Source organism: Salvelinus namaycush, chromosome 2 (genome assembly GCF_016432855.1).
Source record: "Salvelinus namaycush isolate Seneca chromosome 2, SaNama_1.0, whole genome shotgun sequence".
Classification (NCBI taxonomy): Eukaryota; Metazoa; Chordata; class Actinopteri; order Salmoniformes; family Salmonidae; genus Salvelinus; species Salvelinus namaycush.
In genome coordinates this window covers 54,584,001-54,601,596 of record NC_052308.1, presented here as the reverse complement: position 1 = coordinate 54,601,596, position 17,596 = coordinate 54,584,001, and the positions used below count along the sequence as shown (strand labels likewise).

The following is a 17,596-nucleotide window of genomic DNA, read 5'->3' as shown; positions in this document are numbered from 1 at the left end:
ACCACCTAACGTGGGGTGCACCTCAATATTACTAAGGTGTTCTTGATGTTTAGTACACTCAGTGTATATCATAAAGATATGGTACTAGTGATGTTAAACCCTTCTCCAATCGTTGTTGAGATCTGATATTCTGCGCAGCGCAAGACTAGATGTAGGCCAATGTCATATGGTCAAACACATTTGTCAAATCCTTTTGGTCTAATGATGGATTTACATCATGTCGGAAATTCGGGGCCGCCGAGTTAAAATGAACGGAGATTTGCGTAGCGCTTCCTATTGGTTGATTCTGGTACCTCCCAAATGGGAAACTTGGGATCCGACTCTTCCGCCTAGGTTAGCAAGTCGGACATTTCAGAGTTTGAGTTTCCGACATGACATGAACGCAAATTCCAGCTAAACTTGGAGGACAGTTAACTATTTACAAAAAATGATGAGCAAATCTTTTTTGAAAATAGCCATATAAGGTGATTTTGTCAAACCTGTGAGGCTCTCCATGTGCATTAGTTGCTTATTCAAAATATGTGCTGCTACGTCTCTCAATATGGCTTTCCTAACTATTTTACATTTCCTGAGACCAACCAGAAATGTTTCCTTGGCCAAATATTCGCAGATTTCTGTATCACCAAATTTTGTGCGAGGCAAAACACATTGTAGTAGCCTATAGGCATGCTTCAATTAGCTTGTTTGGTGCAGTGGTATTTCTGTGTGTGTGTGTGTGGGGGGGGGGGGGGGGCTAAATTGTCCTGCAAATGTCTTGCATAATCATCCCTTTGTCCGGCATTTTAAATGTGATCGCCCTAAGCCCATGACTGAATGGCCTTGCAGAGCATTCATCTGTAATGTTAACAGCCTACGTTTGCACCAGGGCACCAATAAATTACTAATTGTATTTGGTTACACCGTCTTAATGTTCTGAAAGGTATATTGTCTGGACTAAAGTGGTATTGAATGTGAGGATTTGAAATTGGAAACAATTAGTATTGGTAGGGCGATGGGATCTGCTGAGAAAGCGAGGCTGAAGTTGATAGTTTTGGAGATGAGTCGGTGTGGGTGAGGATATTTTACATTACATTTTGTTTATGGAGAAATATTACAAGGGGTGTAGTGCTGCCGGAGCTCGGAGGAGCAGCAGTCTAACTTTTTTCAATTTGAGAATACACTGATCTGGTAAAACAATGGTAAAATTCTAAATACATTTTATTTAACTACCACTAAAATTCCATCAAAAACAATAAAATGACAAACTAAATAAATATGTATAGCAGCCTAGAGGAAGGTAAATGGTGGTTTCTTCCCTGTCTTCTCTCTGATGGTGGCGAGAATGATGAAGAACTATAGGCTACAGCAGAGGCCCGTCAGAGGCTTGACCACCTTGGCCAATCAGAACGTTGAAAAAAACATTTAACTTCACCGTGTGTCTGCTTTGATGTTCATGAAACTCCATGGACCCCCTCTTGCACAGTGGAACCTAAAACGATATGTGACCACTTTGTTACGGTGACACCGTTCTGCCGAGGACTCCAAACCAGAGTGGCCACCGCAAAGCCCAAGGAGACTGACCCTATCTGGAAGTTGCTGTAGCCCTGCTTGGGAGATTTAGCCTACATTGGCTATTGGTTGAGACGCAGGGCCCGTTCTAGCTTGGTACAGTATGTCAGGGTGGGCAATTGGAATTCGGCCAAGTTGAAGGTAATAATGCATTTAGGTTATAAACTCAGCAAAAAAAGAAATGTCCCTTTTTCAGGACTCTGTCTTTCAAAGAATTCATAAAAATCCTAATATAAGATCTTCATTGTAAAGGGTTTAAACACTGTTTCCCATGCTTGTTCAATGAACCATAAACAATTAATGAACATGCACCTGTGGAACGGTTGTTAAGACACTAACAGCTTACAGTCAGATGGTCACAGTTATGAAAACTTAGGACACTAAAGAGGCCTTTCTACTGACTCAGAATAACACCAAAAGAAAGATACCCAGGGTCCCTGATCATCTGCGTGAACGTGCCTTAGGCATGCTACAAGGAGACACGAGGACTGCAGATGTGGCCAGGGCAATAAATTGCAATGTCCGTACTGTGGGACGCCGAAGACAGCGCTACAGGGAAACAGGACGGAGAGCTGATTGTCCTCGCAGTGGCAGACCACGTGTAACAACACCTGCACAGGATCGGTACATCTGAACATCACACCTGCGGGACAGGATGACAACAACTGCCCGAGTTACACCAGGAACGCACAATCCCTCCATCAGTGCTCAGACTGTCCGCAATAGGCTGAGAGAGGCTGGACTGAGGGCTTGTAGGCCTGTTGTAAGGCAGGTCCTCACCAGACATCACCGGTAACAACGTTGACTATGGGTACAAACCCACTGTCGCTGGACCAGACAAGACTGGCAAAAAGTGCTCTTCACTGACAAGTCACGGTTGGTCGGATTTGCGTTTATTGTCGAAGGAATGAGCGTTACACCAAGGCCTGTACTCTGGAGCTGGATCGATTTGGAGGTGGAGTGTCCGTTGTGGTCTGGGGCGGTGCGTCACAGCATCATCGGACTGAGCTTGTTTTCATTGCAGGCAATCTCAAAGCTGTGCGTTACAGGGAAGACTTCCTCCTCCCTCATGTGGTACCCTTCCTGCAGGCTCATCCTGACATGACCCTCCAGCATGACAATGCCACCAGCCATACTGCTCGTTCTGTGCGTGATTTCCTGCAATACAGGAATGTCAGTGTTCTGCCATGGCCAGCGAAGAGCCCGGATCTCAATCCCATTGAGCACATCTGGGACCTGTTGGATCGGAGGGTGAGGGCTAGGGCCATTCCCCCCAGAAATGTCAGAGAACTTGCAGGTGCCTTGGTGGAAAAGTGGGGTAACATCTCACAGCAAGAACTGGCAAATCTGGTGCAGTCCATGAGGAAGAGATGCACTGCACTACTTAATGCAGCTGGTGGCCTGTTACTTTTGATTTTGACCCCCCCTTTGTTCAGGGACACATTATTCCATTTCTGTTAGTCACATGTCTGTGGGACTTGTTCAGTTTATGTCTCAGTTGTTGAATCTTATGTTCATACAAATATTTACACATGTTAAGTCTGCTGAAAATAAACGCTGTTGACAGTGAGAAGACATTTCTTTTTTTTGCTGAGTTTAGTTTGAGATGCATGAATACACCACACCAAAAGCAAAATAATATATATATTTTTTTAAATACCGAAAGCTTGAAATAATTACCGTTGAAAACGAATTTCCTGCAATTCTACGTAGTAATGATTTATGTCACTACTAGGTCAATTGATTTGATAGCATGTTTAATCTAATTTGGCTACCGTTGCAAATATATCTCCAAAAGTTAAGTGGCTCATCTGCTTGTTTGTCATGATTCAATTCATAGCTTTAGATTATAATAGGATAGACTCACTATAACAAGCTTCTGGTTGAACCACAAAGACACTGACTCATGCCTATAGGTAGGTGAATAAATGTGTGTGTATATGAGAGGCATAGTTTAGAGTAATGAATACAACCCACTCACCAAACAAATGGGCTATTGCGGTGAACGCTTAATGAATCCGAATTAGTGCACCACTCCAAATAGGTTGTGACATTATTAGTGAAAATTACTAATTTGACATAGAAAGTGGAGCAGAGTTAAGCCTTTCTCTTGGTGAGTAAGTGCAGGTAAAGAGTAAAAATAGTAGCTGCAAGGCCAGTTCATTGTTGCGCCAGGGGGGGTTATGCAATGCAAAACAACAAAATATGAATGAAAACCCTTACTGAAAGGTGTACTTATAATGCAAGACATAAAATTCACTATAGATCATTGCAGATAATGTATCTAATACTGAACTGACAATGCATAGGAGGCTAGGTAAAAAATATCAATAATAAGTCAACGAATAAGACTGACATTGAGAGTGGCATTTTGTACAATCACAGTGATGCAGACAAAAGCTAGAAATCCAAAATGGTGCAATCGACAGTGACGGTCTGAGTATCAAAAAAGTAATGGCCTCGTGAATTTCCGTGCATGTGTTGGACATGAATGACGTATCTGATCACAGATGAGTCCCAACAGAAATGGTGAGGCACAATCTCAAGATGCGTAGCTAAAAATAAACATACAATACCCCACACTCAGAGTTCTCCATGTGTGTATCTCTCTAGCGGGCGCAGGCCAAAAGAGGAAGAAGATAAGAGAAGGGTGTGAGACTAGTATTAGAAAAAAGAGTGGACAACAGTGGTGGATTTGATCATGTCAATAACTGGTACAGATTATTTATTAAGACGTTTTGTTATACCAACATATAACGTATGTCTAAAGATGAAGTATAGATATTACACTTAAAGGCTAAATAGTCTATATCAACTGGAAATGCATACAGGAGTTCAGATGATTAGAAGGATTGCATTGACCCTAAAGCTTTCATTGGGATGAATCAGCTGAATAATGAATATTACACCTGCCCTTATATGTTGATACAGCTGAAGTCGGAGGTTTAAATACACTTAGGTTGGAATCATTAAAACTCGTTTTTCAACCACTCCACAAATTTCTTGTTAATTAACAAACTATAGTTTTGGCAAGTCGGTTAGGACATTTACTTTGTAATTTTTCCAACAATTGTTCACAGACAGATTATTTCACTTATAATGCACTGTATCACAATTCCAGTGGGTCAGAAGTTTACATACACTAAGTTGACTGCGCCTTTACACAGCTTGGACAATTCCAGAAAATGATGTCATGGCTTCAGAAGCTTCTGATTGGCCAATTGACATAATTTCAGTCAATTGGAGGTGTACCTGTGGATGTATTTCAAGGCCTACATTCAAACTCAGTGCCTCTTTGCTTGACATCATGGGAAAATCAAAAGAAATCAGCCAAGACCTAAAAAAAAAAATTGTAGACCTCCACAAGCCTGGTTCACCCTTGGGAGCAATTTCCAAACACCTGAAGGTACCACGTTCATCTGTACAAACAATAGTACACAAGTATAAACAGCATGGGACCACGCAGCTGTCATACCGCTCAGGAAGGAGACGTGTTCTGTCTCCTAGAGATTAACATACTTTGGTGCGAAAGGTGCAAATCAATCCCAGAACAACAGCAAAGGACCTTGTGAAGATGCTGGAGGAAACAGGTACAAAAGTATCGATATCCACAGTAAAACGAGTCCTATATCGACATAACCTGAAAGGCCGCTCAGCAAGGAAGAAGCCACTGCTCCAAAACCGCCATAAAAATGCCAGACTAAGGTTTGCAACTGCACATGGGGACAAAGATCATACTTTTTGGAGAAATGTCCGCTGGTCTGATGAAACAAAAATAGAACTGTTTGGCCATAATGACCATCGTTATGCTTGGAGGAAAAATGGGGAGGCTTGCAAGCTGAAGAACACCATCCCAACCGTGAAGCACGGGGGTGGCAGCATCATGTTGTGGGGGTGCTTTGATGCAGGAGGGACTGGTGCACTTCACAAAATAGATGGCGTCATGAGGATGGAAAATTATGTGGATATATTGAAACAACATCTCAAGACATCAGTCAGAAAGTTAAAGCTTGGTCGCAAATGGGTCTTCCAAATGGACAATGACCCCAAGCATACTTCCAAAGTTGTGGCAAAATGGCTTAAGGACAACAAAGTCAAGGTATTAGAGTGGCCATAACAAAGCCCTGACCTTAATCATATAGAAAATTTGTGCGGCAGAACTGTAAAAGCGTGTGCGAGCAAGGAGGCCTACACACCTGACTCAGTTACACCAGCTCTGTCAAGAGTAATGGGCCAAAATTCACCCAACTTATTTTGGGAAGCTTGTGGAAGGCTACCTGAAACGTTTGACCCAAGTTAAACATTTTAAAGGCAATGCTACCAAATACTAATTGAGTGTATGTAAACTTCAGACCCTCTGGGAATGTGATGAAAGAAATAAAAACTGAAATAAATCATTCTCTATTTTAGAAATGTGAAATGTCAGAATAATAGTAAAGTGGTGATTCTAACTGACCCAAGAAAGGGAATTTTTTCGAGGATTAAATGCCAGGAATTGTGAAAAACTGAGTTTAAATGTATTTGGCTAAGGTGTATGTAAACTTCCGACTTCAACTGTATATGGGTATGTGCATGATAATAAGATGGTTAGAATTTGGCAGGGACTCTTATTGGCCCAGCCATTGTGATCAGAAGTGGCCACTCACAAATTATCGGGTGACATAAGCAAACAAATCTTCTAAACTACATGCATAATTAACATGGGGGGGTTGGCTTGAAATATTAATTGGTTAAGTTAAATGTCAAATGAAGTGGCTGTACAAATAGTGCTCTCCCTCCACTTTAGCCATCTCAGTCTAAACTGCCAAAGTCAACACTGATTTCAAGTGGAGGAGAACCAGGTCTTCCACGCGCGCACAAACACACCGACTGGGTCAACATGTGCACCTGTCCAAATGGAGAGAAGGATTGGGCCTAGCTGGTGTTGGTCTGGCAGTCAACCACTGATTGCACATGAAGGTTGTCTGTATATGTGAGCATATACCATCACAAAACTGCAATGTTCTGTTATTTGTTACTATAATAAACCTCTACTTTATAATACATTTAGTCTGATGTTTTTCAAGAAAAAAAAAACACATTAAGCCCCAAGAGAAAAATCTTTTAATTCCCACAATTCTCTACAATTACCGTTGAGAAGTTTTGAGCGATTAGCGAAATTCCAAAGCCACAAATGGTGAACATTCCATTGTCTCTGTCAAGTCCACATCAATAGAAAAAAGGGGTTACGATGAAATAATATAATATTGAAGTTGTGTATATTACTTAGTTTTTATTGGATGACTTTGTTATTTTTCATTCCTTAAAGTCATCATCATCTCTGCTCAGGCAGTAGCAGTCAGCCAGCCAGACCATCTAATGTTATCTGTGTGTGCCCCATACTGTACTGTCTTTAATCATCCTATTTAGCTAGCCTGCCTAACTACGCTGCAGAGCTGTCTGACGAAATAATTTAACTAGTTCTTCAAAGTAGAAGAGGCATACTCCCCTGTAGATCTAAGCCCTTAGATCGCAATATCTACTAAGCTAACATATGGAATTGTTTTAAGACGGTCATAAAATATATAATTTAACCATTGGATTTTGAGGTATAAAAAAAATGGGCCTTTACTTCAAATTCATAATTCAAAAGTATGATAATAAGGAACAAGGTTCTGAGAGACATTTTTGTAAAATGTATACCCATGTTTGGTCACTTGTTGCAATTTTTACAGCCTGGTACTGGGTTACTTTCAGACGACTCCACTGAAGCTTGTGTGGTCGTAGAGCAGAACAACCGACATGTTCGTGTTTGTGAGAGATATTGGGGACAGTTTGTAATGGTGCAGTCTGGACACTTGGTTTTGTGAGAAGACCTCTTCGAAATGAGAATGTCCACGACAGAGTTCAGACGACTGCCGTAAAGCTTGTGGATATTGTAGAGTCAAACAACTGACACTGTTGTGTTCGTGAGAGTCTACCCTTTCAATATCAGTGCCATACAGTATTATAGTTCATAGCTCACACAGTTCGGGTTGGACAGACAATTGTGATGATTTTCTTGTCCAGATCCTCTGCTTTCACAAGCCCCATGTCAATCAACTCTAGGGGGGTTTAATGAAGGGTCTCTGTTCCTCTCTTCATTGTGTTGTGTGCATTCCTCTCCCATACGGGGTGTGTGTATCTAACCTAACATAGCAGGCGTAAAAGTGTATACGTCCAGAGATCTGTATATAATGACGAGAAGCTGATGTCTCCGCTCTAACAAAGGGAGTCGTTGTCCTAAAGGCGGGAAGGAAGGTGACAAGCTTAGGCCCAAAATAAGCCAATAGAAACACATTTGGCTTTTTTTGGACAGATTTTGGCAACAGTGAAACCTCTAGTTTCCCCTTTTCGTCTCTGTCGGAGTCAGGGAAAAAAGCTGCAATGGTTAAATATTTGCTTAATGAAAACTACATCTCCCTTTAGCCCATCATCCGACATATTTCTTAGCTTGATTTCTCTCGTGAATGATATGTTTTCTCGCTAGAGAAACGGTGATTTGGGCTCACAAAAAAAAAATCTTTGGAATTCAAGTAATTGAACCGACATTGGTCAATTAGTTGTTTAATAACCAGGAAAGAAATGTCATGTTGGTTAATCCTTAAGAGTCCATTGACGCACCCGTGTAACATCATACAACAATAATCTGCCAGTTTAAGCTTGAGATATCAGTATTTTTGCATGGGCTGTGTCTCAAACCACCATATCTGCCTATATCTGCCTTCTGCAGTGGGAGGTGACCGAGCTACAGCGGTGTTTGCCAGACCATGAGACATCCCGAAAATCTGTATTTTCACAAAAACGTATGTAGCGTCCGAACGACCACTCTATGGTATGACCACTCTATGGAAAGGGGAGACTCAACATGGTGTTCTCTGTTTTGCTCTACGACCCCCAGAAGTGTCACGGGACTCGTCTGAAGGTAACCCATACAAACGAATGGAAGTATAAAGGTAGTTTTGTGCCATTTATGAATGTGTTATTCAATGCGTTTCTATGGGCTATAGTAGAAAAGGTCAACATTTTGTATACCTAAAGAGGTCCTAAAATTCAAATAGCTAAATGATCCATGGTATGACCATCTTAAAACAATTCCATATGTTAGCTTAGTAACCCCCCCCCCCGCTCAACACTACTGTGGATTTCTACAACTCCCATCTTGTTTTAGAAACAGTCGTTTTCTTAGTCTGATCACAATTTAAATAGACTCCCCCACTACCTTAATAATCCTCTTCTCAGTGCAGGTACAAAATGCTACCGTTTGTGGAGCTTTACCATTCATTTAAGGATTTTTATCTTGGACTTGCACATTTGACAGTGCTGTAAGAGCCCTAAAGGTTCAAGCTACCGTGCAGGAAAACAGTCACCATTAAGTCTTTGCCTGTCCATTCAATTAATTCGTATGTTAGTACAAAAAGCTCTAAAACACGCAACACTGCTTTGAAAGATTAAATGGACAGTGTTCACTCGCTTCCAGCATGTTTCACCACAAAAAAACGTAGTGGCTGAAAGCCATGTAAAACGCTGCAATTGTTAACTATCTATGATGCAAGAATGAAATATAGATGATCCAACAAAGCCAGGCATCTTAGGATATTGTAGCCTAAGCACTTCTCCCTCTCCTCGATCTACACTGAGTATACCAAATATTAGGAACACATTCCTAATATTGAGTTGAAAACTTTCCACAGAGATGCTGGCCCATGTTGACTTCCACTATGACTTATCATAGTTAGTATACATACTAGTTAACCCATGATCCCATAACACCCACAGTTGCATCTACATATTGGTTTGCAATTCATATATGCCCTGCTTAGGAGGCCATCTTTGTTGTTGATATATCCTCTTATTTCTGCAGAGGTTGTCTGATTTGAAATAATTGTAAAGCCTCATTGCTCATGGTTGCAACTGTATGTTGAGTCTAGGATTTCTTATTGATTTGTGTACATACAGATTTCTGTAACTTATCGCCATAGGATTGTATAATAAAACCATGACAACCACAGCAAGTTTTTTTCTGGAATATGTCATTAATAGGATTTTAAGTTTGAACAACATTGTAACAAGAGAAGGTTAAATATATTATATAAAAACAGTTTAATTAAAACATTTGAGCTTGTTGTTATGTAACTCAGCATAAAAGATCCATGTAATTGTGCTCCCTCAACTTAATGGTAACACTTTATAATAACTTTCATGAAGAAGCCATTAAAAATGCAACACATGTTTATAAATGATTAAAGAAATTATCAAATAGTATTTACCAATACATGTATCAATAGTTTATTTATCTATGAAAGTTATTATAAATTGCTGCCCTGTTTATTTCCAAGAACATTTGTGATTGTGACATGCAAGTCATTTTGTCTCAGTAGCATAGCCTACTCCTACAATGGCAAATGGTTGGTCATGAAGTACAGTATTAAGACATTTCAAAGTTGAGGTAACTATGTGTGGAGTGGTAAGGTGAGCCATTTTTTAAATTATTATTTTTAAAAATCTGTGGGTCCTAGCATAGAAGAATGGCATGGGGATGTGATTATGGTGGTTTAGGAAAACATAGACAGGAAGGAAACAGAGATGTGATGGAAGTAAGCCAGTGTGCATGTGAACAAGACACAGAAAGCTGTGTATGTCTGTAAGCCCCCCTAAAAACATACCTCCTTATGAGTTAGTCCCAATGGTATTTCAGCCCAACTGAGCAGTGATCTAGTAATATTGTGCATGGGACATTTGGGTCACACTATGGTGTTACGACTGTAGTAATATAGTCCGACATATTTACGCTTACACTTGCTGCATCGGGGACACACTAGGGGTTTCTCTACTGCTCTTTACCTGCGTTTGAAGGTGAGAACCACTCCCAGTAGAATGATGATGAACATGAGAATGCCTGCGATGACACCGGCCATCTTGACGGTGCTGTCCACCTGCTTTTCGGGCTCCACAGCGTCTGAGTCCTGGGTGGACGCGCCTATAAACAGGCACAGACACATCACAGAGAGGAGGAGGGAGTTTACCCTGGAGCAACCATCCTCCACACACACACAGACACATACATACATACATACAAAATATCACAAAGTCATGCAAAGAAATGTCAGGGTCATTATTAGTAATGAAAGGGAGACATTATTTGAGTGAAAAGGTAAAAGGTGATTAGATATAGTGTTGCTGTTAAGGGTATTGGCAGACATGTTGGCTATATCCTGCCTGCTAAACTCCAAATGATAACAAGACAAAGTTCAATAAAGATTCAGTAAACTTGTGTAAGGGTCCTTCTCACACAGGACAGATGAATGGTGAAAATCAACATGCAAATAATCGACTGGAAATACACAAGTTAGAGTAAGGTCAGTTTCTCTTGCATCAAAGGACTTGTGGTTGAGTTAAGTATGAGTTGTTAATTTCAACAGGCTTTTCATCTAACACAGCAGTTGCACCACAATGACACACTGAAGACATGCAGTGCACTAATGTTGAACAAACAATGATTTAATTAAGAAGGACATGCAGGAAAATGTAAGCATGGGTTGTGACTGAAGTAGAATGTATAAGTTGAGTGAGTTAATAGTACTGCTAGCGACTCCAGCGCCTTCCACAGCTTACAAAAGTACTCTTACCTTATCAACTACAACTGAAAATCCTTGCTTTGAACAATACAAAGACTGTGGGAATACAAAGACTGTGGGAAATGCACCCTAGTGTTGCTGTCTGTTTGGAAACATTAGAGTATTACAACGTAATGCTTCTATGTTCAACCTCTTATAGATGCTATTTTCACTCGAGGTATTATTTTCAGGAGGTGCATTGAGGTGTTATAGAAACACATTCATGTATATTTTATTACCAACCAAACACCATCAATTAATGTTTGTAGACCTAATTAGTATATGTAGCTTATTAATCTTGACTATGTTGAAGATCAATACAAGTATGGCTCTTAATTGTGAAGGGTGCTCAGAAAAAAAGCCTTAAGTAGAAAATATATATTTTTTTAAACATAGCAACAAAGCCATTTACAATTTGATGAATGCAAACTTCCAATGACTTAACAAAAAGTGACTGTTTCAAATCCAATGAAAGAACTCTTGCCGGATCTCCTGAGCTATTGCACTGTACTGCAGAACAGCGTTGGATAGATGTACACATGCCAAAATGAATGAGTAACCTTGATAAACAATTAAGGCATGTTCAAACAAACTGGGTGTCTTATTTCTAGCCTCTCTTTTACATATGCCTTTGTTCAAAATATTATTTGAAACAACAGATTAAGAATATAACCTTGGCATGTTTTCGACTTCAATTTATTGAATCCATTAACACCATGTTGACACAGTTATTAATCTTACTCAAATATAATTTAAATTACTTTGAATTTAAATTACATAGACCTCACCTAAAAATGTGGAATGGGTAAAATGCCCCATTCAGTTTACTGTATAGAATAAAGACCCTATTTGTGTGTAGCCGTAGAACTTAGGGAAAGGGGGATACCTAGTCAGTTGTACAACAATGCATTCAACTTAAATGTGTCTTCCGCATTTAACCCAACCCAATCACTATCTACACTGAAGTTCTTTGATACCCATCTTGTCATTTATGGGGATATCTGTCGTTTTAAGGAATGTCGCAAATCTGTGTTTTTAATTCCTGCTTCAACAGTGAAGATCAAAACTTCAGGTGCAGGGTTCCCGCAAGACTTGAGTCATTTGACACCTGATCAGAACCCTTGATCCATCATCATAAAAATCCTAATCTTCCCCTGATTAAATTCTCACTGTGCTTTCCTGCACACCCACAAACGTGGTTGTTCGCTTAAAAAAATATGTAAAGCCTTTTACTTTGGGCTGGGGTAAAAGTTAACTATAAAAAAGGAATTATGACTAAAACCCATGATATTAAAACTTAATCTCATTCATATATGGATGGATTGATTCCCCAGACTGGGATGAGTGACACTGGTGGCAGCAGTGGGATTTGGCGGGAAACAGCGCTGCATGGGAGCTATTGTCTGGCAGACGGGGCAGCCCTGTGAGATTAGAGCAGCAAAGCTAAGTGTCTCTAATGGGATTACAATCTGAGCACTGCAGCGCTGGGTCAGATGGGCTCAGATTAATGTGATTTATCGGCACTGTAAACAATGTACAATGCTAATGGTACCAAGACTAGGCCTCAGAACAAAATGTCAACACTAATGTTTGTTTAGGTCAGCAGTACTTAAAGGCTTTAAAAGCCATTATTTGGGTTCTTTTTTTGTTTGGATAAAAAGGAAATACCATACATTCATCTGCTTTATTTACAATATATACCATAACGTATGATCAACGTTTTATCCTGAACTGAGTGCTTGTCCTCAACAAAGAGAGTGTCACTATTATGAAACAGGCTTCTTTGAACATAAAAAGTTTGGGTGGTCCAGAAACATGATATCTACATCTTTCTTTATCTATCTTTCACTAAGCAAACCCATTGGTACAGCGCTATAGACCTGATCATATAGTGGAAAATAGACCAGATTCTATCATATTGTCGCAAATACTCAAACAACTGTCAGACCAAAATCATACCCATTACACCAAGAGCCTCGAGGTTGCTAGGTTTTGTACTGCTAAGGTCACTTCAGTATGATATTTTGGCTCGCAAATATCATCCAATTGTAGCTAAAACTCAACATAAAGGGTAATTGTGCTAAAAGGTAAATACAAAATAAATGCCCTTCAACAATCAATTCAACTGATTCTGTACTATTGCATTACGCATAAATTGGTCTATTCATTTGCCATAATGTCTTTATAGTCATCGTGTTCACCTAACCCTGCTATTCTTCTCCCCAGACACCAGAAAGTGATTTCCAGCAACCGTTTTCCGATTTGAGTCAGGGCCATTGAACGGTTTGTCACTGCACATCGAGGTAGATGGAAATTCATCAAAGTGTTATAAGGGCAACATTTGCATAAGACAACACCAAAGTCTACCAGGTCGGGCTGTCTGCATACACAATGCACACACAATACACTGCCAGATTTTCCTCCAAGATCTCCATATACCCAGGCAAAGCTACGATGCTAAGGAAAGCAACACCAAACACAGTGCCACAGAGCAACACAAATATAAAATGGGCACCACCTCTAACTGAGACAACAGCATTTCCTCTGATTCAAGAGCAGGCGGACTGTACTCTGTGTTAAGGGTTGGTGTTTTTTTTGGGGGGGGGGGGTGGAGGAGGTATTGTACCTTTTGAAGTGCACACAGCAAGCAACTTATCATAATTGCATGACACTAGCAGCAAACACTCTATATACAATCTGTATGGTAAGTTTGTAAATCTGTATGGTACATCTAAATGGTAATCGACATTCACAGACAGTGTATGGATGAACAAGGTTAGAACTTGATTCCTTGTGGACTATAGCATAGATGTGTATAAAATGGAGTGTATGAACATTACAACAGTACATTGGTCTCTATCTAGCCAGACAGGAGAGTAGCCACCTCTCCAACTGGTATGACGTTCCATTCAGGGGTTACCGCGCCAGCGACAGACAGTGAGTGTGGAGCATTGGCAGGGTGCAGGACAGTTGTATGGGGGATGTTTGGGTGAGTAAATGCAGACTCAACTTGGAAAGGAAGGGAGTGGGTTGACATAGTGTGTCTCGTTTTTGTATATTTTGCTCAGAGACATATTACAGCTCATCTTGACTCATCCCTATTGTAAAAGCAAGGATTATACTGGCTGCTTTCTTTGCAGTAATTCAGACCTAAAGAAGTTACATTTGAAGATAAAGTTCACATTTTGCACTCTGTGGCATAGTAACTGAATAGCTTAGTTGACGGTCTTGCTTTACGGTTAACAATTGTTGAATAGGGCACTTGGATGATAAACGAGTATCATAATGTTCTTGCCACTTAAGAAAAGACAAATAACAATCAATCATAGAGAGATCATGGTGGATGAAAATATCAAAATGTTTTTCAGATCTGTGTTTAAGCCACTTTCTACCAAATGTACAGTATATTGGGATTACAGATGCATATTCAATACAGTTTAAAAGCTTAAGTCCATGAGCAAAACTACAAGACAACTATCAAACAAATCTCAGGGATTGTCAAAATAGTAACAAACAATGAAAATAATAAGAGGGACGATAACCATACATATTTGAGGCACCAAGGTACAGTAGTCTCAATGGAATCAATGACAGCCAGCTACATTTTTGTGGACCAGACATGCAAACAAATGCATTAAGATGAGGAAAGAGAGAAAATAAAAATACAAACAAAGTAATGTATATAAAAGAACAGAAGAAAGAAATCTGGCTATGGAGCAATAATCACCTTCACTGGGGATGACAAGTATGTACGGCGTGGTATTTTGTCCCCTACCTATTACCACTAAGAACAAGGTTTAAAGTTCCCGGTTAGCATGCAAGAAAGAAGAAAGAAACAAAGAAAAATAGTCTAAAAAAAGACGCCTTCATTGTTTCAATTGAACATTAATCACAGTAGTAGGGAAAAATTCAAGTGATATTGCTATAACATTTTGAAGAAAACTATGGGCAGTATGATTATATAGATGGCTGAATATATGAATTTCAACAAGAGCCTGATAGCTTCCATTAACGGAAAATGGCAAAGTAGTAGAAGTGTTCCTAATAGCATCTTCGGATCTATAAATCTATTTCAGAGGAATATTTTAGAGGTTTGATTCTCAGTGCATGTGAATGGGACATTGGAATGAAAGCATTGAAATTAACCTTTGATTCTGACTGAAAGAAGAAAAAAAGGAGATGGAGTAAAAAAAAAAAAATGTTTGAACTTTGTGGGAGTTTTGATCCAAAATCGGATCTCTAAACGTTTACGATGTCCATACTAGGACAGCTTCAATCTTAGCAACATTGCCATGGTTTATCAAGCAGGAAACTCAAATTCCATGTTAACAATTATGACCCCCAAATTTCCATACAGATTCTATACAGTATTTAACTATCAAATACAATCATATTGAAATAATCAAGCTGTGTATTCGTACTAGAAGAGATGAAGGGCCACAAAGTTTAAAGCATGTATTTTCCAAAGCAGACATGCAATCAGTGTGTCTACAAGTGTAGACTCCAAACACGGTAAAGAGATCAATTCAGAACGGGAGCATGGCGAGAGAAAAGAACGGAAAAAAATAGAGCCCACTGATGAGAAATATTTGACTTGGACAAAAAAAAAATGTGAAAATCAATAACTACATCAAAAGAGTATTGTCTGTGCAAAAATGTATGTGCAGTATGTCTAAAAAGAGAAACAGCAACTTAAATAGGGAATGGGAAGAAAAGAAAACAGAATAATGATAATTACATTAATGGAGGTTGTCCTTTGATACTACTGATCCTTAATGTGTTCTTTTATAAAGATGGTTTAGAGAAAATAAACAGAATGGAGAGAAAAAGAAAAGCTGCACAGAATCTTGGACTGTATGGATCGAAAACCATGCCGGTTCAACAAACAAGAGTTTGGGGCTTATGGTCACTTATATCTTTAATAAAATAGAGACAGTCTACTTCTATGCAGGTGTAGCGCTCTCAATACATACAAGTAACATTCATTGGGCCCAGTTGACTTGTTAAATATGCATCTCTCTGATTTCATTGCATTTAACAGTTTAACAAAATATGAACCTATGAGTATTTTTTTTAAAGGTCCAATGCAGCCATTTTCAGCTCAATATTAAATCCTTTCTGGGTAAAAAATGAAGTACCTCACTGTGATTGTTTTAAATGAAAATGGTCAAAAAGAAACAAAAATAGGTTCTTAGTAAAGAGCAATTTCTCAAGGAAGAATTTTGCTCGGACTGTGGTCTTAGTGGGGAAACTGAAACTATCTGTTATTGGCGGAAAGGGGGTATTTGGTTTGGAAAGGTTTGGAACTATCCTTCTTATTGGTCTATTAAACAATTTGCCGCCTGGTGATGTCACCATTCAGACCAAAACTCCATCCCATCACAACAAGCTGAAATTTCAGGAAGTCTTTTCAAACAGCTCTTACACTAAAAGGGCATTATCATCATAAATGTTTATTTTTACTGCACTGGGCCTTTAATCCATGAAGTATTGTATTTCCTATGCATGGCACATATTAAAAATGTTCTCATACCTTTAGTAGCCAGTCTCACACAGTTGATTTTGGTTTCCTGAAAAGACAGAGAGAGTTGTTCAATTATATTGTCCCAACACAGTGATTTCCATCACTATCCTCGTGTTCTAGTGCAGGGGTAGGCAACCCTGGTCCTGGAGTGCCGCAGGCACTTCATGTTTTTAATTTAAATGACCTGACCAGTTGTGTTGAATTTAGGCAATCACTGATCTGATCAATTAGCTCAGTTGGTCAGGTGTGGTGCCTAGTTGGAACAAAATCCTGCAATACCTGCGGCATTCCAGGAACAGGGTTGCCTAACCCTGTTCTAGTGGATTTGGGATTGAAATAACAAGACGGCACAAGAGAAGAATGGGAATGGGTTCAGAAATACAGACATTTCAGTCATAGTACTTCATACACTTCAAAAAACTGTTGACCCCAAAAGCAGTGAGCGCATTTGCTCTCCAAATGGCAGCCACTAGGTCAGTTGTGGTTCTCAATCTTTTTTGGTTACTGTACCCTCAATCACATTTTGCTCTGTTGGGAGTACCCCCTAAGTACCCCCTCATGTGCAGTTTACCAGTAGTCCTATGTTCTTATGAGTCTTCCCAAATACCCCCTGTGGATAGCACTATCAATAATATAGGTTAATAAGCAGAAGTTATGTAGTAAGTATTTAAGGCCTTTTCCCCTCTTCTCAGCAGCACAGTCTATACTTATTAAGAATGTTCTTGGAACTTTCTTAAAAAAGACAGTTTATGTTGGCTGACTGTATGTCAGCCAACCTCAAAATGTACCTCTTGGGTCTTTGCTTGTAGCTGGGTAGTTACCTTGTTGTCTTGTTTCGCTGTTGTTTCCTATTACTTTCCAGTCGTTACCCAGTTATTTAAGAACTGTA

At 39.5% G+C, this 17,596-nt stretch overlaps 1 protein-coding gene across 1 annotated transcript in view; it reads right to left on the bottom strand.

Annotated features, from left to right (window-relative positions):
* The window catches only part of LOC120022190 (receptor-type tyrosine-protein phosphatase T-like), a 356,205-nt gene that overhangs the window by 89,438 nt on the left and 249,171 nt on the right, over positions 1-17,596 (bottom strand). Inside the window, exons 14-15 of the mRNA XM_038966074.1 lie at positions 16,717-16,753; positions 10,411-10,546 (exon numbers count right to left, since the gene is read on the bottom strand). Of these exons, the coding sequence (XP_038822002.1) occupies positions 10,411-10,546; positions 16,717-16,753 (173 nt within the window). The remainder of the gene's footprint in view (positions 1-10,410; positions 10,547-16,716; positions 16,754-17,596) is intronic.